Below are 22,482 nucleotides of genomic sequence, written 5' to 3'. Positions count from 1 at the left end.
TTTAACACACACAATCCAGTGAACCCTTCAAAAGCATGGAGTAGTCTTCATACAAACAACACATAGAATCATAGAATAGTTAGGGTTGGAAAGGACCTTAAGATCATCAGGTTCCAACCCCCCTGCCATGGTCAGGGACACCTCGTTCTAAACCCTATCACCCAAGGCCTCGTCCATCCAACCTGTGTCGCACTTCAACCCACCAGTAAACTTTCAGATCATAAGTGATTTTATTATTTTTTTTCCCCAGAAACTGTCACAGTGTGGTTCTGCGAACCAGACTGAACTGGGCAAACAGCTCACTGAATCTGGAGGGTTAGTCCTGCCCTGTGCACAGGCCCAGGTGGTCACCTGAATTTCTTCCTCCTTTCAGCCCCATTGTTGCTGTTCTGACTGTATTAGAACTACATTGGCTCACTAAGGGGATCAGGTATAAATGGGAGTTGCTGGGAGCACGTAGCATAGGGAAGGAATGGAAAGTGGAATAAGGGGAAAATGTGGAAGATCCCTTTTAGCAAAGATAGCAGAGGTGGGATCTCACATTGGTGTGACTTGTTACATGAAATATTACCCTTTAGGTAATTCTGTGTGCTGTAATTGATATTTGAGAGTTTGTGCATCACTAAAAAAAAACCCAACCTTTTGCCTTTGTACTGAATTATAACTAAAGTATAAAAATTTTTGTAACCTTCACCCTTCAGTGAATACTGTCATAATCTTCAATCCATTCAAAAGTAGAATTAATAATGGCTTTAAAGTAGAAAAAAAGCTTCTAGCAAATTATAAGGGAAATGTAGGGAATAGTTACTAAGTCTCTGTCCATCATCAAGTTCTTTATCCCTATATAACTTGATGATCTTTAATGAAATGCAAATGTAAAATTATCTTCAGTTCATTGGATGTTAAGATCCTTCCAGCTGCAGGGTGTAGATGAAAGGGTATCTCAACAGGATGGTTAAACTGTTCCATGTATGCGTCAATGTACTGATAACTGGAAATTTTAAAATGCAAAATTAAAACTCTTTACAAGAACAGATTAATATCTTGATTATTCTCTGATATGCAGTATATGAGTTGGTGGTAGCAAGAGGTTTGTTTGAAGTCTCAGTAGTAAAAAAAAGTGCTCTTTTCAGTTGAGCTTAATTGAAAGAAGAGCTAATGTATTATTGGCAATGCACAAAACTGACTTACCAAGATACTTTACAGTCATTCATATAGATCACTAAATTTTTTTCAAATGTCAATCCGTAGCTGAAATGAAATACATTTGTGAGAATACAGTGTGCTCTTTACTCAGTAAGGAAGTTGTACCTGCCTTTTTCCACTGAAGCAGCAGACTCCCAGATGTGTATTACTCAGCTATGGAGAAAACCCTGGGCTAGAAACCTAATCAGAGAACAAAAGATGAGCTTATGGAATAGACTTAAGGGAGCTGCAGCTAAATTTCTGTTAATTCCAAACATATCTGTGTGTACTTGTGCTGATAAAAGTTGTCTGTAAAACTCCGAAAGAAATTTTAGATCATCTTCTTTAAGTGCTGCATGAACATTATTTGCTGTTCTGATATCAAGCCCCATGTACTTTATCTTGAATGACAGTAAGCTGGTTTGGGGAATTAAAAGAGCCTTCAAAGGTTCAGGTACTTGGGAATTATTCCATATGTTTAATATAATGTCTTCCTTATTTGAGCAATAAGGGACATGCTTCACCTCATTGATTTTGAGACAAGCCACAAGTGCTGCTCCTATTCTTAGACATACAGTTTACCACCAATACTAGCATGATAATGGGTGTGTCTAAGAACACGCCTGAGAAACTGAGTCCCTCGAGGGAAGGAATATCTAGTTCCAGGTCGATGGAATTTGAGTTTCAGCACTATCAGGACTGTACAATCAGCAGAACTTGAGGCTCAGCAGTGCAGTTAAGTGCATGGGGACTTTGGGCACTTTCATCTATGGGAGAGTTTGATTAGTTTTGGATATCATTTCTGTGTTGTCTGTTCTTGTCACTTGTACATCCACATATCTGTTTTCATCACTTGGATTCAAGACATGCAGTAGCCTCCATAGCTAGTCATGTTATAATATGTACAACAGTGAGAGTAAATGTAGTGAGAGTAATGGGAAGGTAGCATTTGAGATTAAGTCTTAGAGTATTGAAAGGAATCCCATTCATGAGTTGCCTCAGTACCTTCTGCATGAAGTTCTTGAAGGGACATTTCTCCCACATACTTTTAGCAAACTGCAGTAAACGCTGTCACATTGGTTGTTCATTATATAGCTTAAGTCAACTTGAATTTAGGGCTTGTCTGTTTTTCCATGTTCTTTGTACTGTGTAAACTTGAGTCATAATGGCTACTGTTGTCAGGAGCTGTCAGTTAATTTGCTCTGATGATACACTGGCATTTTGCTCAATCACAGCAATTTAGGAGAACCTGGTCAACTGTAGGCGCTTCGTTTTGTTTCTTCTGAGTGTGTCAGCTGGTTCCTCCAAACTACAAGATGAGCTCTTCACTTTCAAATTAGGTTAGTTACATATTCTGTTTGCATCTTAGCTCAAGCAGTCATGCTCATTTTGGTTTTGTGTTAGTAGTGAAGACTTCTGCATTTTGGGTTCACAGGTTGCAGTCTTCTGAGTCACATGATAAGAATTAAATAGGGAAGCTTTTAAACTTGCTACTCTTTTCATGTTCTTTTATTTTGTTAAAAACTCCTAATATTGTTTAGGAGTCAAGTTACTTAGATTTCCTTTGTTCAGTCTCTCTAATCTCCTTATCTGTTATCTACTAGAGTTTTTTGAAGGCCTACAGTTGCTCACAGTAAAAGCTGGAAAAACAAGTTGTAGTACCTGCAAGACCTTCATCAAATGCATTGTGGTGGGGGTTCCTTTCAAATGTTTCCTAAGAGCTACTTTTAAATGCTATTTTCAAGATAACAATTAATGTGTGATAACTGAACATGGTGACTTATTTCCCACTCTGCATGTGTGACTTGTTGAATACATCCTTGGTTGGCGTTTGGAAATTCTTCATTAAGTGACACACAGGATGTAACGGATGTGGGTATTCCTGTCTTCTGCAGTTTGCACGCCAGGTTGATTTCTTGCCTACATAAATGAGGGATAGAACTGGAAATAAGTCATCTGAAGAGGAGTCTGGAAAGACACTTAACAAATCAATGGAGTCTTCTTACAGAAATGCAGAATCTGTAATTTAAATTTCAGAAATTTGATGACAAAGTTGTATTTCATTTTCTTGGGGTACTGAGAAGTTACCCTTACTAGCACATACATATTCTCACAAAAAATATATTTTTATCTCAATTGCTTCAAAAAGGGGCTGGATATTGAAATGTATTTTAGAAAAAAGATGGGGAAACACTTCTGAGAGCAGGTGGATTTCTCATAAGTACTCCATAATTCTGAAATTTGACTGGTCTGAAAACTGAGACAGTGAAGCAACATATGTGTAACAGGTGGTCTAATCCATGTAGATGTTGTGCATAAATTAATGGCTAAAAACTGAGCTTGCACTGATTAATAAGGAATCTTTTTGTTACTGCTGTCTTCTGAAATCGGCTTTGTAGTACTGTAGCTTGAAAGTTAGTACTGTGGAGAACAGTGTGAAGAACAGAAACTAATTACTAGTGGAAAGGCTGGTATTAATCAGGTTGATTTTTTTTTTTTTCTTGAAACTGATGACACTTTCTTTGCTCTAAGGTGACACAGCTATTTGCAATAATTTTCACTTTGCAATACTCTTGATCAAGTAAACGAAAAGACTCGGTGATTATAAAAATAATTCTAATATACTATAATATATCTACATATTTTTCTGTGTTCCATGATGGCTTTTCATCATCACAAGTTAGTTAACTGCCCAACACTTGTCTTAATTTATAGTTGTTTAATACTGACACTTTCTATTGTGAAGTGGAAGTGGCTTCTGGGGCTAGGGAGAATCTGTGTGGTTTGATAAAGCGAAGTAATGATAAGAATTTGAGAAAGCTAAAGAAAGACAGGATAAGTTTTGTAAAGCATAATTTTAGGGGGCAGAAAATAAGATGGTAAAGGTACTGGGCTTTATTCATTTCTACTGTTGGGTTTTAGCCAGTATGTGGATCTTCAAGGTCTGATTTAAAAATAAGACTGTACCATAGAAATACTACTCTTTTGCAGATAACTGTTTTCTGTTCTGCATTGCTTCTTGTACTGGGATTCAGCATCAGTATCACTGAAACTTCAGAATAGATCCGTCATGAGAATAGGTTCAGGTAAACACTCCAGCACTTCAGATGGTTTGTTGTAGCCAAAGCTTGATCATCTGGGTTTTTGTAAATGTGATGCACAAACTGGCTTTTTAACGTCATTGGTGTAGAGTTATTAGGCAATATATGTTCTAGAAGAAACCGCAACTCAAAATTTACCAAGTCAGACAGTTCGGTTGGCTCACTGTGCTTTATGGTATTTGACCAAAAGGCAAAACTGTGGGAGTGGATTATAAACCAAGTCTTAGATTATGAAGGGGACAACCTTAGTTGAAATAAAGCAATCTTTGTGTCTCATGTGCTTTGGGCTCTAAACCTGTCTTTCTGCAGATTCATTTCATTAGAAACCAGCTAAAGAACAAAGAGGTTGAGGTTTACGTTTCTCTTTCTGTGTGGTGCAAGCTGACAAACAGCAATTGGGAGTGCAGAGAATCTCCATTTTGAGGCCATCTGTGTAAGTTCTTTTGTCTGAACCTGACAAGAGGTCATGGCAGATGGTGGGGTCACAAAGTCTGGCTTCTCGAGCTTGACAGAATGTGTTCATAAAGCTGGAAGAATACCAACTGTTCATACTGGCTAAAGAGCATTGTGGCAGAGGATGGTAATAGTTTATGGACAATACCTTCTTGATCGCTAAGCTTGACAGCAAATAACCTGTCAAAGATGAAACTAGTTTGCTTATCTGTAAACAGGTTAAAACTGCTTAGCAAGTGTGTTCTTAACTATGTTTTATTTGAGTAAATTGATTGTAAAGCCTCTTAAAGCAAGAGAGGGAGGTCAAACTGCATCATGGCTTTTTGCCAGCGCTCCAGATGATGTGTTTGAAGAGTTTGTATGGAAGGAGGAGGAAGGTGGAAAAGGAGAAGCCACCCAGATCATAGTTTTCAGATGCAATGCAAGGATTCAGTATTTGCTCTTTGCCATGACTGCTGTATCTTTATGGCTTTTCTGTGGCTCTTGTTGGGGTTTCAGGATTGCTACACGGATCCAATAGCCTCTTTACTCAAGGGTGTGAGTAGACACCTCTCTAGTGTCCTCTCTGAAGGCAGAAAAAAAAAAAAGCTGCTTATTTTCTTAGATTCTCTGTTATGAAACTAAAACTTAGAAGTTTTCATGGGCAAATGTCTTAGTAGACAGAATTGTGTGGTGTTCGCATGCTGGAGTAACTGCTTAGTTAGGCTGCAATAAATTGAGGTGCAAAGGAAGATAAATACAACTCACTTGACAAGAAACGGAGAACACCTCTTAAGAGGAAAAGAATGTTTTTCCAGTAACTCTCATACCACTTTAATTGATATATCTGGTTAAAGCAAGAAATCTATAGAAATCCTAGAATTTAAAATTCTTCTGCGTTGTTCAAAACCACTAGTGCAGTGATGATGGAGTTACCCATTAGCTACAGACACTACTGGAACAATTTCTAGCCATTTTCTAGAAGGAAAGTGAAGGCACTGCCCATTCTCAAACTTTGTGTAGGTTAAAATATAGAGGAAATAGTGATTTGCACCCTGCTTTTGTAGCAAGTGACTTCTGCTGTAAATGGCCGTGACTCATTTTTGGTAACTAGTTCAGGCATCTTCCAAAAGATCTTGCTGAATTGATTCCACACTTGGATGTGTAAGACAGGGAGAATTATTTACACTTTCAAATGCAATTCAGGTGTATTTTGTAGTCCATTTTTTTAACAGCAACTACTACTTTAAAAGTACTTCCAGAGTACTTTAAAATGCTTTGTCAAGTTAATTCTATCTTTAAAATGGTTTGTGTTGCCAGCATTGATTTGTAAATTCTTTTTTTCTGGTTTTCTGTAAGACTGATAGAAGCTTACATTTTACAGAAGATGTTACTTGAAGTATTTTTCAGGGTACCAAAATGTTTGTCTCTTCCTGGAACTCTAATTCTATAATTCTAATTACATAGGTATAATAGTATAATAAATAAATCAATGAAACAACATAGTAATAAAACCTGAAAATATTAACATGAGTTTGAATTGGAATGTTTTTTCTTGGATGTTTCCTAAAAATACTTAGTGTTTGCTGTGTGTTGTATATATAAGCATATCCTATTTTTTTTATCAAGGTCTTGGATGTCTGCAGTGACGGAAGTAGAATCTTTCTGTTGTTGGAGACTGTAGGCACAATGGAGAGAATTCATTCCCTTCCAGTTTTTAGAGCCAATCTGCATTAGATGCAAACAACTGCATGGTTTTAATTATAAGACTTTAGTAATGGTATAACATGCTTTGTTAGCATGTTAATATAGTTAGGCCTCTAGGTAAGTTGGGCTTTTATATGTAAGATTACATCTCTGTCTATTCCAAGCAATGTACATTTTTAGTACCTGTGCAGAATATCCTCTGGTGATGCAGGGTTTCAGCTAGAGAGGGAACTGAAAATGTATTTTCACTAAGATATTTTATTGCCTTTCTTGCAGGATGTACATTTTAAAGATCCTGTGAAGATGAAAAGGGATATCTTATGGTTTTACGGAATATAAAGCAATACTGTCTGACATGACGGCAAAAAATGTAAGTATAATTATACAACATGAATTGCATTTTATCTTGGCACACTGCCAGTCGCTCCTGGCTTTCGGCATTTGAAGGGCTTTGTGTTTCATTTCTTGTATTTGCCCACACAAGAAATCAAACACAAAGGTCTTCAAATTAAAAGATCTTGTCTGGATTTTGTATGCCACAAATGTGTACCCCATCATTTTCTGCAGTGTTTTTATAAATTTAAACTGGTTAGAAGCTGTTAAGGGATGTAGAGTTTACTCAGCTACAGGTCAGGTTGATAACTGGGGCAATGCTTATGCTATTTCCTTATTGATCCTTACTGGTCCCTTCTAACTTGAGATATTCTGATTCTAGCACTGCTCCAGAGTTATTAGGGAGCTTCACATTTTGCACCAGAGCAAAATCCTTCTGAATCCAAGTATAAAAACTCAAGAAAGAACAGAAAGATGGTGTTATTTCTTTACTAATGCCGGTGCACACTTGGTGCCTACAAGATTCAGGGCCTTCCTGTTTCTTCATCTGCTGCATTAACGAGCCTGTATTATGGTGTCTAGAGGCTCTATATTGACTCCCCTGTCTTAAGTTCTGAGGAAGCTTATGAAATGTCTAACATCCTGACCTTATATTTCTGCCTAATTAGCTGTGCTTCCTGTGGTACACAGTTTGTATAGAGAACAGTTCTGATTAAGCTTTGTGGTCACTGAGTTGAGCATGACTTTCAGTCTTGGGCAGTTTACCTGTTGACTGCCTTTGATAGGGCATCTACAGTCTAATTAAATCTGAACACAACATAATTAAAGGAATACCCCACAGTAAAGTGCAAGTAACCATAGGATGTCACTCTGTTCAGTAACTGCAAAAGCTTTTCTGCATATTTGGTTGAATTGTTGACAAGGGCATAGTTTGGTAAAGTTAATTCTCAAGTCTTAGAAATTTCTGTTGTCTTCATTAATAGCTTCATTTTGTGTGTAGTTTCAGGTAAGGCTTTTGGATATCTTATGTCTAAAAGTTTGATTTGAGCTGACCAAGCCAGAAAATAAATTGGTGTGTATGTCCAAAGCCTTTTGATTTACTTATTTCATAGGCCATGTTCAACTGTTGTATAAATAGGTAATTCTATTGATGTATGTGAAACAGCTGTGCAAATCGGAATCTTTTTTGTTTTGACCTTTTGTTCAATGCAGCTGAATGATAAATACGAAAGCAAATAAAATCCATGGAGTGTTGTGTGGCAGTCAGAGTAACATGAGTTGGAAGGGATTGCAGAAGGCCATCCACTATGGCGCTTTGCATGAAGCTCTGACACTCAGTTCAGAACCCAGCTGCTTGGTGCTTTGTTGAGGACTTCTCAGAGCTTTGCGCTTTGAAAACCTTCAAGGACAGACGTGAGACATTTAGTCTGGGCAACCTACGCTTGTGCTGAATATAGAAATAATGGTTTTGCTGTTGTTTAACACAAGGTTATAGTTACTTTACAGAATAAATATTAGTACGCATACTTTGAAATTTTGCAGATTAAACTGTGCAAGCCTAGTTATTTATCTAACTTTTACGGGTTTATTAAAAAAAATTAGTTTGTGGTGCAGATGAAAGTAGAACTCATGTTGTTTTCATTTTTCATGTTAAGTATACCTGTTTAGAGGATTTGCAAAGTGTGAAAACAAGGGTGTTCATATGCTTTCTGTCCTCATTTGTAGCACTTCTTCACGATTCCCCAACCTTAGTTACTCAAAACTGCCCACTCAGGCCAATAGTGTTCTCTGTTGCTGTTAGAAGTCCCAAGAATGCTTCTGAATTTCTAGAGTTCCGGGGTTTAGCGTGTCTGTGGGTTTCTGCAGCCTGAAACCCATTTCAGGTGTAAGGTTGGTGTTTTTCTGTTCCATTGTCTGAAATATTTTAATGCTCTGCTGAGTGAGTTGAGGGAGAAAGCTCTGCAGAGCTATTTCCATCTTTTTTTCTTTCTGTTGAAGCATCAAGGAAAGGGAATTTTAAAGTACTGGCATTTGGACATCTGGGAAGTTCTTAAAGGTCATAACTTTAATCAAACATATACAGGAAGCTGTCACCTCTTATATTCTGAAATCAGTACCCCTCAGCTGGGACACAGAAGCATAGGGGGATGTTTGTTCTCCTAATGCATCTCAAGAAAAAGTGCAGTGAGCTTAGGCTAAGATGTCTTTGGATCTCACATGCATAAGCTATGTTGAGCAACTTTGCCTTCAAGGAAGCTTGTGCTTCAAGCACACGGCAAGCTTTTTCCATAGGTTGAATGTGTATGTAAGATGAATAACATTCCGCATCACTAGTTTTTCTTGCTAGCATTTTGAGTACGTGATGGGAGAATTATCAAGACTGGGCTCGCTGCTGTAAATACAGGACTTTGTAGGATCTGCTTGTGGAATATTGCTTATGGGTAATTTGACCTTACTTGGGAAACAAATCCAACCAGAACAGCTGTGAATAATGAAAGGATGAATAAAAGTTACAGATTCTTCTGGAGATGAGATGTTTATGTGCTTACGATACACATTGAACCCAGATGTAATTTAAATCTCCCTGTCATAATGGGTTATTTTATTCTTTGCTTTTATAATAAAATATATTTTTTTCTTGCCTGTTTTGTACTTCCATTCTCTTCTGTCCTTCAGGTAAGAAGGCACTGAAACAGTCATGACAAATTGTGAAAAAATGAGCAAGTATTCATGGTAAACTTACTTTTTTAGGACAAAATAAATAATGTGACTCAGATTATTTGAATAACAGTTTTTATTGTCTGATCTGAATTTGTATGCGTATGCTTATAAAGGTATTTTTCACTGCTTCTTAAGAGAGTGGTTTTCTTCTCATAGATGAGGTCAGTTAAATGGCTGTAATAGTTCTCCTTTCACATGTCGATAGTTTAACTGCTGAAGTCAAGAGGTCCTTAAACAAGACACCTGTTTTACACAAGAAACTCTTCAAAAACAATGTAAAGGACACTAGCTGTACTGTATTAATGGCCCAGGCAGATTTCTTTTAGATTATAGATCCTTTTTATGTCCTACCCAAGTTGTTTCTGTAAGTGATACTACTACAGTATGTCTAAAAACGAGTCTGTTAGGGATTACAGATGTAAGGAAACAGCCAGTTAGTGGATTCCCTACTAATTTACAACTTCATTGTGTTAGAATCTAGATTAATTCTAGGACAGAAATAATGAGAACTTCAGGTTAAGTAAGGGAAGAATCACAGGCAGAGCCTTGCTACCTGAACAATGTATCAAGCAGAAGGCTGATAAGCTTCAAGGTTAGCTCATGCCAGTTTGCTCCATTTCAGACTCTGATTCTTTTTTTCTTTCCTCATTTGGAAACTTCTTAGTTACCTACTAGGAAAGGGGAAGAAAACCTGATGAAAGTCTTTAATAGGATGCAAAGGCATTCCAAGTGCTTGCTTCATCTTACTTCATGGCTGGATTCATCTTGCTGTAGATGGACAGGAGTCCAACTCCTGCTATATACCCAGTAATGCAGACAGTCCGGGGCAGTGTTACAAAGCAGAAATAACATGAGCTGTATGGAAAGTAAAAAATGAACATAAGTGTTGGCTTGTTTACTGGTTTCAGCTTAAGAGTGGTTAAATGCCAAGATTCCCAGAAGTAGTGGATGGTACAGTTTCCAGATAGCAGCATGGCCTGGAACGTCTCTAACATCAAAATGCAATCCAATAAAGTTCTTGTTGTGCTGCAGGATTGTAATACTGTGTCACACTTTGCTGCTTCTGAAGGCTTAGTTATGATAGTTCTTCTGTAAAAGAAAAGAAACAATTTCCTTTAAATCTGCTATGTTTCTCATTTAAGTTCTCATGAAATTCAGGTTTGTTTTCAAGCTCTTCTAAACATAATATTAAGATTATAAAACTCAGAGAAGTGCTGCTGTTAATCGGATGCTCTTTGCAAATGTGTTACTAGGACTATCATGAAAAAATACAGTTCTATACAAACTAAAAGTTTTCTGTAATTTTGTAACTTTTGGATCACTGAAGTACAAGATACAGAAAAGAATTCAAGTAATTTGCTACATTTCCTTAAATACTGAATCAGTTAAATAATCTAAATTTTTCAGAGAATTAACGTTTGAATTTCTATAACAGCGGGCAGTCATCTTGGGCTGAGAGTTCATAAGTATATAATCTCCAGCATTTAACTGAAGCACTGATACGAATCAGTAGGGAAAAGTACACTTGTAAATCTAGAGTTGAAGGTTCAGTTGTGAACTGAGACAAGGGTAGTACTAATTGGTAGTACTATCTTTGAAGATGTTAATGGGAGTAGTAATTCTTATCCTTTCTCTTGGAATGGGTTAAGGCCCTTTATATGTACTCTATCTCTGTGGCTCCCCTTTTCCTTCTCTGAATTAAAATCTCCTGTTTGTGGTGGTCTGTTTCTTGCAGAGGCAGGGGTCCTAGGGAGCAACTCATCCGGTTATTTATTGTGCAAAGGCAGCAGTAGTATGATCCAAGAGTGCTGGCTCTTCATCTTGACTTCGCAGTCGTAATGCCCTTTTTCAATGCCATATGCTGTGCAAACTAACCTTTCCAAGCTCTATTTTAAGTATCTCCTCAAAAATACCTTTTTACTGTAAGGAATCAGAGTGACTTCTTACTATATTAGCTTTCCCTGCCACCCAAGCACCCGGGGAGGAAGGATACTAGAATGCTGCTGTTTTCTGTATGGACCAGCTACCAAAACGTTATAGGAGATGTCTTGCATTTATTTTCAGGTGGTGGTCTTTCCTCTGCTCAAATCCAGTCGTTCACGTTCACACCCTTCCCAGCCTTGCTGCATTGCCTTTGCACCGCTGCCACCTGGTGGGAGAAAAAAGGGAAAATTGAGAGGAAAGAATGAGAGAGACTTGTTCTGTTTCAAAAGCAGCTTCTGGAGATACCGTAGTCTGCAACAGCGAAGCACTTGCTGCCTGTTGGGAACGGTATATGATTGTCTAGTTGGGTGTGACAGGAAAGAACAAGTCTGACACAGGCAACATTCAAGATAAATTGATGAGCTGTATTGAGCAGCTCTAAGGGCTTGTTTACAGAAACACATAACTTAGCTCATTAGGCAGAATGTTATGATCAGCATAGTGCAGCAACAGTTAATGTCTGTGCATTGCTCCTGGTGGTGAAAATATCTTATAATAGAAGTAGTTTCAAAAGTGTCTGTCACATCACTGTGTGCAGAGTTTCTCCCTCAAAAATGACTTGCTGAATACAAGTGTACGCAGTGGAACTGTGTGGCTTAAATGCTTGTACTAGGTATTTTTTGTTCTTGCATATTTATTTTAGAGTTATGTTACTACTATTTAATTTTCCTGCAATTAAATTATTCTCTGATTTGAAATCATTAAAATTTGATGAGCAGCCCTAGCATTATGTTCCATTATTATTACATTTTAAAACAAAGCAAATATTTGATCCTTGATTGTATGATTGGTTTTTCTTAACTTGGATACCTGAACTCTTTGTCCCAATTCTTTACAGAAGTACTCAGATTTTATAATCTTTTAAAAAGATATTTTGTAGTAATTAGTTTGTCTGCTGCTCCAGTGGGGCTCAGTTCCTCAGTACTTATCACAGCTTCTGGCTGGGAAGCAAAACAAAATGCTTTGTTAAATGGAAGTTATTAAGGTTGTGTAAGCATGATGCTCTAAAGTTGCAGAATGCCTGACCATTACTTGCTGCTGCTTGGCCTGTGTCTTGTTAGCTAGGATCTGAGGGACTTTCCAGCTCTTCTCTCCCTCATCCAAGAGCAGTGAACTTGTGTTGTTCTATATAAACTCTGCCTTTCTATGATGTGTGTACATGTCAAAATCGGACATGCACCGTTCTGCATATGTTTTAAATTCTCTGTGTCTATTATAGCTTACCCTGAGGGTAAATCAGTTTATCTCTGAAGTCTAGAGTTTAAAGTGCATCAGTTGTCACGTCTCCTCAGACCTGTAGACTCTGCAGCTTAGTACTGGAATATTAGACATCAGGCAGATTTCTGCTGTATCACTGGTGGCAGCTGTTCTGTCTTGTCTTGAAGGGACAGTGACTTACACCATAATAGCCAGAATGTGCTGCTTCGGTCATGTATGTATAGCACAGTATCAGAATATTTAGGCTTTTTTGGGGGGTACGAACTTAGCTAGAATTAGTTGTCTTCATATATACACAGTAAATGGCTTTGATCCTTTGCTTTGAATCTCATGCTCTTGTTAGACTTTACTATCCACAGAATTATGATGTTTCAGAAATGCAGGACAGATTATTTTTATAATACTTTTAGTTGCACTATAGAAAACATAGAAAGGTTTATTGTATTTTAAGACTTAAAAATGTTTTGTTCAGGTTGGTGTGACTTCCACAAATGGAGACTTGAAAGGATTTATAGATCAGAACCAGAGTCCAACAAAAGGTAAGAGAATTCTGTTTGTGTACATAGAAAAGAAGCATACAGTAACACTTATTTCTGTCTTGTGTTTAGTAAATTAGTATTTCTGCTGATTTCACTGCATATGTTTGATTCAGTTTTGGGAGACTCACAACTTAAATGTTCAAAATGTATTCGCACATCCACACTGATGTTTTATGACTGACATGCAAGTGTCAGTAACAAAGACGGGATTTCAGAGGGAAAAGGAGAGTGTGGTAAAAATAATCAGAAGATAAAATAAGCTTTCTCCCTTTCCTCACCTTTCCCCCCTCTTTCCCTTTTCCTCTTTCCCCTTTTTTTTTTTCTTAGTGGTTAATAATGTGCTGAAGTTCCTCATTTCCACCCCAACCCTTAAAGCTCTCAGACTTTGATGTAGTCCAGATAGAGGTTAAGCATAATTTTATGGTCAGTGGTATCTTGTGGTACTTTTATAAGCGTTCTGGACAATTTACAGTAATAACTATGTTTTGTCCTATCCTATTCCATCTTAGGATTTCTAGTTTCATCACTTCTGACTCTAATATAGTGTGCTGGCAGTCAGAACAGCTATAGAATTCCAGTAAAATAAAACTGCAGCCCCATATGAATCTTAGAAAACTTGGGGATTTACAATTCAGATAATGCTTCGATCAACTTTTCTAAGTAACACTGGTCCGCTGTTTTCCACTGTGAAAAACAAATGCAAGTACTACCTGGAGGAATGATTTTTGGCTCATCACAACAGCTTCAGAGTCTGAAAAAATGAAATAGTCTAAACAGCAAATGGCTAGAGCTAAGGTATCTTCCTCTTTTACTAAACAATGCAGAACATTACAGGCTGTTTAGGCCTCTGAGAATTAATTTACTGTGCACTGGTGTGATAATTGCACTTTGTGGTTCATTACTTTGTGTTTACTGTGTCATGATACTAGGGAACAAGAGCAACATTTTCAGATAATTTGAGACAAGCAATTAATTTGTTCAGAGAATAACTTAATTGAATAACCTTATCAAGTAGAGGACATTGCTGTTAGTAGTAACATCTCAGTGATCCTTATCCCAGTCTTCATTGGATTTTGCTTCTGGGATGACAGATATATTATTCACGTCTGTTCTTCTATATTTTTTAAAATGCTATGCTCTAAGGATATTTTTTTTGACCTAGAAATATAATTAAAGATCACTGACATCTCTGAGATGTAACATCTTGTTCACACTGCCTTACTCTTCTTGGAGAATAAGCACTAGAAATGCACAATCAATTGCTTGACCCTTATGCTCCAAAATTGCCTTCTCTGCCTTTTTTTTTTTTTTTCCATTTACAGGCTTAACTTTCAAAATCTCTTTTCTCTCTGAGTTTTTCCCCTGAATATCTGAAGCAGTTACTATTGCTGCTGTTCCTGTATGCATTTGATCAGGCTTCATTTACCTTTCCCACTGTGACTTTTAGTGTCTGTGCACAACCTCTGGATATTTTCCAGGTTTATTTTGCTACAGGAGAAGTTAATGCTCACAGACTGCTTAGGTATTGCAATCTAATCTCTAAGTCTTAAAGTACTGCTGTGTCACTTGTGCTGATTTTTAAATCTGAATTACTGTTCCTAAAAAGGTTGACAGGTTTAGTATATTTGGGAATTCAGTTTTCTTATTACGTCCTTGTTTCCTGTAGTTGTTAGGGAATGCTGTGATCTTCTAGCTGTATCCTTCATTTTTGGTGGGTTGTTTTTTTCTATTATTATTAATATTGTTTGGGGGTTTTAGAATACTTTTAGTAATTTTTTTATTCCTTGTATAGATGATGTCTGGGAAAAAGAAGAATCTGTAGTACAGTGTATATTTAAATATGATGCAGATTTACTAAGTAGTTTGTTTTACATGTGATGATTGCAGAATCACACCCAGATTTGTAATCCTTGTAAAACGACTTAACTGCCTAATTCCAAAGTGAGCTAGATTTTTCTTTCCAGGTGTTCCTAGAAAGAAACGTGACAGTACTTAGCAGAGCATTAACTCAGAATGTTGTTTGTTTTGTTTAATGAACAATTCTTGTTCAACAGACAATTTACTTTGCTCCATTTGTTGCCTTTAACTTACAGGCAACAGGCTCTTGCAGCTAAAGGATCTGCATTTGGAGCTTGTTTCCTCTGCTTGAAATGAATACTCATTGCATCTGAGGGAAATGCCACATGGTTGGCTCTTGACTAATGGTCAGGGTTCTCACCCCATGCTAGGGGCCACTTGTTGCAAGGACAGTCATTGGGTGAAATAATTCAAGTAGTAGATTCTTATTGTTACAGTCAGAACAGTTCAGCTATGTCAGGCTGGGCTGACTATGCATCATTTCCTTATCTGAAAGTAGCTGGGAGACTAGTGATGAAAATTATTGCTGTAGGAGACCTGCATTTTAATTTTCCCAGACAAAAAATGGCCCTGGTTCTCATTCTTTAGTGAATGAGTACTCTTGAGTTACTGAACGGAAACGGGACTGATGGTTCCCCTTGTGTTTTAGAGAACAGATGATTGTTGCTGCTCTTAGCCTTGGGGATAGATCTGTATGTTGGTGATAGGTATTCTTCCAGTGTTTTGTCATAGATTGTGCCCACTGGAGAAACTCCTGGCATGTGCCATGCCAACAGGACTGACACACTCCTGATGCAGGCAGAACTTTGGTGCCTAATAAAGTTGACAACTAAGGTACTCCGTTATTTAGGTAATGTCCTAGTCTGAGTAGCAAGATGTCTTTGTGGAGTTGGCGTGTTCTGTTAAAATTATGAAGTACTATAGTTCAAGTTAGTTCTCAAACCTGTATAACTGGGTTTGTGGATGAGTTGGATAATGACAGCTCAGTTGTGGGTTTGGGTGATTGTTTCAAGCCGTGAATGAATTAAATCAAACATACTACAGGGTTCATGTGTAACCAGTAGGATTTAAAATTCAATCTGTTTGGGAGGCATTCCCAGTCAGGAAGTTGAACACTTCCAGTTTTGTAGTCCTGTTCATACATACTGTAAAGTGGAAAATCTAATCTTCTCATGCTGATGCCATGCAGAGGACATGTCTGTATGTCTTGGTCGCTTGTCCCATAAAGCCACCTAGAATCATAGAATAGTTAGGGTTGGAAAGGGCCTTAAGATCATCTAGTTCCAACCCCCTGCCATGGGCAGGGACAACTCACACTAAACCATCTCACCCAAGGCTTCGTCCAACCTGGCCTTGAATACCGCCAGGGATGGAGCATTCACAACCTCCCTGGGCAACTCATTCCAGTGCCTCACCACGCTTACAGGAAAGAATTTCTTCCTTATATACAATCTAAACTTCCCCTGTTTAAGTTTTAAACTCGTTACCCCTTGTCCTGTCACTACAGTCCCTAATGAAGAGTCCATCCCCAGCATCCCTATAGGCCCCCTTCAGATACTGGAAGGCTGCTATGAGGTCTCCACGCAGCCTTCTCTTCTCCAGGCTGAACAGCCCCAACTTTCTCAGCTTATCTTCATAAGGGAGGTGTTCCAGTCCCCTGATCATCCTCGTGGCCCTCCTCTGGACTTGTTCCAACAGTTCCATGTCCTTTTTATGTTGAGGACACCAGAACTGCACACAATACTCCAAGTGAGGTCTCATGAGAGCAGAGTAAAGGGGCAGGATCACCTCCTTCAACCTGCTGGTCACGCTCCTTTTGATGCAGCCCAGGATACAGTTGGCTTTCTGGGCTGCAAGCACACACTGCTGGCTCATGTTCATTATCTCATCGACCAGCACCCCCAAGCCCTTCTGCACAGGGCTGCTCTGAATCTCTTCTCTACCCAACCTGTAGCTGTGCCTGGGATTGATCTGACCCCGGTGTAGGACCTTGCACTTGTCATGGTTAAACTTCATGAGGTTGGCATCAGCCCACCTCACAAGCGTGTCAAGGTTCCTCTGGATGGCATTCCTTCTCTCCAGCGTATCAACCGAACCACACAGCTTGGTGTCATCGGCAAACTTGCTGAAGGCGCACTCAATCCCACTGTCCATGTCAGCAACGAAGATGCTAAACAAGACCAGTCCCAACACCGATCCCTGAGGGACCCCACTCGTTACTGGTCTCCAGCCAGACAATGAGCCATTGACCACAACTCTCTGTGTGCGGCCATCCAGCCAGTCCTTTACCCACCGAGTGGTCCATCCATCAAATTGATGTCTCTCCAATTTAGAGACAAGGATGTCGTGTGGGATAGTGTCAAACGCTTTACACAAGTCCAGGTAGATGACATCAGCTGCTTTACCCTGTCCATCAGTTCTGCAGCCCCATCACAGAAAGCCACCACATTGGTCAGCAGGACTTCCCCTTAGTGAAGCCATGCTGGCTGTCACCAAGCACCTTGTTGATTTTCATGTGCCTTAGCATGCCTTCCAGGAGAACCTGCTCCAAGATTTTGCCAGGCACAGAGGTGAGACTGACTGCTCTGTAATTCCCCAGGTCATCCATTTTCCCCTTCTTGAAAATGGGGGTTGTATTTCCCTTTTTCCACTGCACCTGCCCTCTGTGCATCTACGCAAGTATCTGCAGCTTTGGGAGCTCCTCTGCTGTTTACAGGCCACCTGATCTGCTGAGTGCTGGAGCTGCTAGGTATGAAGCAAGTTTTGCAATCGGATACTACTTGTAAATCATTTCAGTACTCAGAAAAGCTGCTGTTTCTCAGCTGTAAATGCAATGAGACTGGTGCTATGAGGTGAGCGCTGTAATTGAACACACCTGACACGAGTTGTTTCGTTCTGCAGTGACAGGGGAAGGGACGATGTGTTCTCAGGATTCCTTTGAACAACGCAGGATATGTGGAGAGCTGCAAGTTTTAAACCCTTCTGCCTGGCCTGTGCAGCTGTGCGGAACAAGCCAGGCTGCCGTGCGGTAGAGGCTGCACACACGGCTCCTGCTCTGCCCCGCACGGTGCCCGCGCTCCGTGCCTGGAGACGCTGTAGCGCGACCAGAATCGTTCCCAGCCGCCTGGGGTGCCCGGGTCAACGCTGTGCGTGCAGACGCCGCGTGCCCGCGTGAGGGCAGCGCCCGTGTCAGGGCTGGCGCGAGGCCGAGACCGGCCTGGACTCACGCGGGCTTCGCCGGGGCTTGCTCGGCGCGCGACTGCTCACGCCTGGACCCGCCGCACGAGGGCCCCGGGTAACAAAGACGCGTGTGGGCGGGTGCCGCCATCATCTACAGTGGAAAGCAGCGGGCTCGGACGGAATCCCCTCGCTCGCCCTGTTCAAACGTAACATGGCGGAGCAGGGTCCGCTCGAGGCGGGCACAAAGCGCCCAACACAGGGAAAGCGGCTTCTGACTGACCGCCGGCGGCAGGCGCCGAGTTCTTGGGGCGTTGTGGGAAGCGCGCGCGTGAAGCGCCCGCGGGGCGTGAGGTAGCACAGGGGCGGGGGTGCCAGCCCGGGGAACCCGGAGGGATCCGTGGCTGGGGAACGGCTCCTGCAGCGGTACAGGCTGGGACCAGCCGGTGCGGAAGGGACCTGTGGGGCTGGTGGGCAGAAGGCTGCGCTTGAGCCAGTGGAGGATGCAGGAGGGGAGAAGTGCTGCCGGCAGGTCGAGGGAGGTGACTTCCCCACACCGCAGCCCTGGTGAAGCCTCTGCTGGGAGTTACGGGGCTTCCCGGTGAAGGAGAGAGCCATCGTGGGGAGAATTGAGGCAAGGGCAATGAAGATCGTGAAGGGACTGGAACATCTCAAACAGGAAAAGGCTGAGAGAGCTGGGACTGTAGTCTGATGAAGAGAAGGCTCGGGCAGTTTGCTAATATAATAGAGGGTGCTTAGAGTATGAGGCCAGGGCCTCCTCAGTGCTACCGCTGACAGGATCAGAGGCATGGGCACAACCTGAAACACAGGACATTTTCCCTGAACATCAAGAAACACTTTTTACTATGAGGGAGACTGAGCACTGGCACAGAGAGGTTATGGATCTCCATCCTTGGGGATATTCAGAAACCATCTGGACAGAGTCCTTGGCAGCCTGCTGTGGGTGGCCCTGCTTGAGCAGAGGCCTTGGACAAGATGACCTCCAGAGGTTTGTCCCAACTATTCTACGTTTCTGCCTGCAGTTTCTTGTAACTGCTTGTTAAGTACGTATTTTGCCAAGAAAAGTCAGTTTAGCTGGGGGAGATGGAGGCTGGTGTTAGCATGAGTTAATGTTTTTCATAAACGTGAGAAGTTGGGGGATTGATCAGAACAGTTACAACTACAGCAGAAATCACCGTGAAGTCAGTAGAAATTATCATGAAGGTTTGATTTTGGGGAAGAAAAGTTTTGCCAGACTTGGAGCCATAAAACTTCCATTAAGAATCTGTCTCTGAAAAAAAGATGTCTGCGGTTGTGTCATACAAAACTCATAGTTGCTGATAGGAATAAAAAAGTAATACATCTGGGTTTAAAAAGTCTAGTAAAGATTAGCTTATATTTGATAGGTTGCATTTTTAATGATACTATTTCCAGGATTTTATTTTGGCAGGCTTTTAGTTTGTTTTAAAAGTATTCTACATACGTGACCTGCAGGTAAGGGATATTGCCGAAAGCAGATCAATTGAATACACTGAGAAGTTCCCTGGAGCGCAAGCTTAGTTTTAAATAGATAATGTCCTGAAAACGTAAAGAACTCTAAATTTGTGACTGCCTGGGAAAAACCAACAAAAGTTACTGAAAACATAATTTGTTATCTTTCATAGGGAATGCTCTTGCATGTAAAAACTGAATTTATTTCACAGGTTAACTGTTTGCCTTCTAAACAGAAATCTACTGGCTGGCCCACTGTGCCTGTATTTGAGTGAAGACATTGCGTACTGATCCACTTTGGTCTATGAGCAGTGAGTTAACAATTACTAGTTGATAGGGTGTGAAAGGAAGAAGCAACAGTTCCCAGCTGGTTGAGTGACATTTGCTTCTCATTTTAAAAAGTGCAGTGTAGACTAACACAATAATTTTGGTGAATTGCACTGTCTAGCTAATAGTGTATATTCTCAAAATCTGTGAATTTACATGGTGCTGTTTATAGCTCGAGGGAAAAGGGAGCTCAGCTCTAGACCACCTATCTTGCAGCTGCCTCCATGAGGGAGGGATGATCCTTTACTCAGATCAGATTGCAATTCAGATTGCTTTGGGTGGGAATCATAACTTTTAATGCAACTTCACAATAAACTTTGTTTCATTAGACTTTTTTTTTGTACTACTTAGTTTTTATTATGTCCTGATAGAGCTGGTGTTCCAGAAACTTCTCAGTGCACAGGACTGCCATATGCCTGTGCTACTGTGAAGGAGGTGGTTAGGCAGGTATCTTTTAGATTGCTTTGATAAACATTTTCTCCGGCAACAGTGCCAGTGAAGTTGTTTCTGGTGAGTTCACAGCTGCTTTTGAGCATTTCCTTAGTTGGTGCCAGTGTAGCTATGTAGGTGACTGAGCAGTTCACTGGGCAGATTAAACCAAAACACACCCAGTGTTCCCCCTTGCCAAAGGAAAATGAGGCAAGTTCACTGCATAGTCATAGCCATGACTGTGCTTGCGGGCAAGAGTGTGGGTTAGTGGCAAGGTCTGCATGAATGAGTGTTAGTTGGCAGTGTGCTGGATATCTGACCAGGGCTTGAGGCCTGGAGAGCACTGGGTTCATTGTGTGCTTGAAGAGATCTGCTCAAATGAGTAGGACAACAGAATTGCTTATCAGCAGGCCTATCCTTGGTACTTAGAGATTCATGCAACTGTTATCTGCTATAAAGTTATCTCGGTTGAACAGTAAAAGACTGAAAATGTACTGGTCAGTGTAAGCCTGTAGTACACTGTAATACCATCTTCCCCATTTTGTTTTTTTCTGTAGATCTCTTTGGTTTCATGTGTTTCTAGATATGTATGTGATTCTACAGACTATCTAGGGTTTTAAACTTGGGTTTATAGCCTTAGTTTGTGCGAGAAACAAATGAAGTAATGTACCAAGAAAATATGTGCATACTAATAACATGCTAATAGTTCAGGTTTTCTGTATGCTTTATACTACTTTGTCCTGAGCTTGGAGATCAGTAATAGAGGACTCAGAGGACACATCACACATTATTGCAAAATGTTTTATTGGACTTCCAGTATTTCACAACTCTGAACTGGGGTTTTGTGCCATCTTTGTCAAGCCATAGGCTGGTCATACTTTTAAAAATGTGGATTTTTTTTTTCAGAGCTCTGAATATGTAATCCAGTTTAGCAGCATTTCTCTGGTGTTTTGTCTAAAAATTCAAAGGCTTTTTTTTTGTCAATGTGCGCATTGCATGTGATCCTAACTGCCTGGCCCCAGCTTCCATCAGCTATGGTTCCCTTGAAACTGGCTCTGACAGATGCTATAGATTCTGGTTGACATTGTTCCTGATTATTTTTGTGACTAAGATGCAGACCCAACAGATCAAGTTATACAGGGAGGGGGGAATCACTAAAAAAACCTCCTTAAGTTCGTATTTGTAAGGGAGTCCACGTTGTTTCTGTCAAGTTATTTAGGATGCCACGCAATGTTTTAGTGTTGTGGGCTGGTTAGTGTGTGCATGTGAGTATACATGAACATAAACCACTTTCTTCTGTGACTCCTTGAAGCTGAGAAGCATTTAAATTGAAGGTTTTTTTCTGTGTGCAAGTAGAAATATTTTGCAAGTGCCAGGACAGATCATAGTTATACAGTGATCGGTTTTCTAAACATGAAAGAATAACAACAGTGGTTTTGTTCCATGAGAAACAGCAATAGTACTGACTGAGGGACAGAAAATTATTTGTAGAATATTACTATTCTACAAATTATTATTGTTATTATTATTACACAAATTATTATGTAGAAGCAAAGTACTTTTGTTCTAAGAGAAATATACATATGCCCACTGGATTTCTTTTACTTTTGAATTTCCATCAGCATGCTCAGTTTGTTGTATGGTTATCTATATTGCAGTTAAAGCCCCCCTCTATGAGAGTTTGAAGTGGGACTCTTTCCCATGTGCTCAGTTTTCCATAGGTAAAGTGGGAATAATGACACTCATCTTTTGTGCTTTGAAATTGCTGAGAAACATTATTTAAGAATTGAGTATTATTATACAAATCATTCTAGTTTGCTCTATCTCTGCTGGCCTTTTTCATCCATGAGTTAAGATGACCGTGACTAGGAGGCTGATGGGTCTCATTGTGTTCAGCTTATCAGTGTACCCACTGCTGGTTTTCACTGGAACATAAACCAGTGTAGTCTTTTTTTTGTCCCCAGATGATGGGAGCTGTTAAG

General features: G+C 40.1%; 1 protein-coding gene across 6 annotated transcripts in view; it reads left to right on the top strand.

Annotated features, from left to right (window-relative positions):
- The first annotated feature begins 4,033 nt into the window (after positions 1–4,033).
- The window catches only part of TFDP2 (transcription factor Dp-2), a 48,367-nt gene continuing 29,918 nt past the window's right edge, over positions 4,034–22,482 (top strand). The window contains exons 1-3 of one of the 6 annotated variants that reach the window (XM_061365254.1): positions 4,034–4,271; positions 6,702–6,795; positions 13,153–13,219. In XM_061365254.1, coding sequence (XP_061221238.1) covers positions 6,781–6,795; positions 13,153–13,219 — 82 coding nt within the window. In that variant the 5' untranslated portion in view covers positions 4,034–4,271; positions 6,702–6,780. Of the gene's footprint in view, positions 4,272–6,335; positions 6,796–13,152; positions 13,220–20,011; positions 20,056–22,482 lie in introns of those variants that run through there. The other 5 variants (XM_061365258.1, XM_061365253.1, XM_061365255.1 and 2 more) reach the window with 5 other exon arrangements.

The sequence above is a fragment of the Neopsephotus bourkii genome, unplaced genomic scaffold, assembly GCF_033783945.1.
Source record: "Neopsephotus bourkii isolate Nb327-2 ecotype Australia unplaced genomic scaffold, CSIRO-AGI_Nbou_v1 NB_1279, whole genome shotgun sequence".
Lineage (NCBI taxonomy): Eukaryota > Metazoa > Chordata > Aves > Psittaciformes > Psittacidae > Neopsephotus > Neopsephotus bourkii.
The sequence above is the reverse complement of the archived record's forward strand: the minus strand, read 5'-3'. Positions and strand labels throughout refer to the sequence as shown.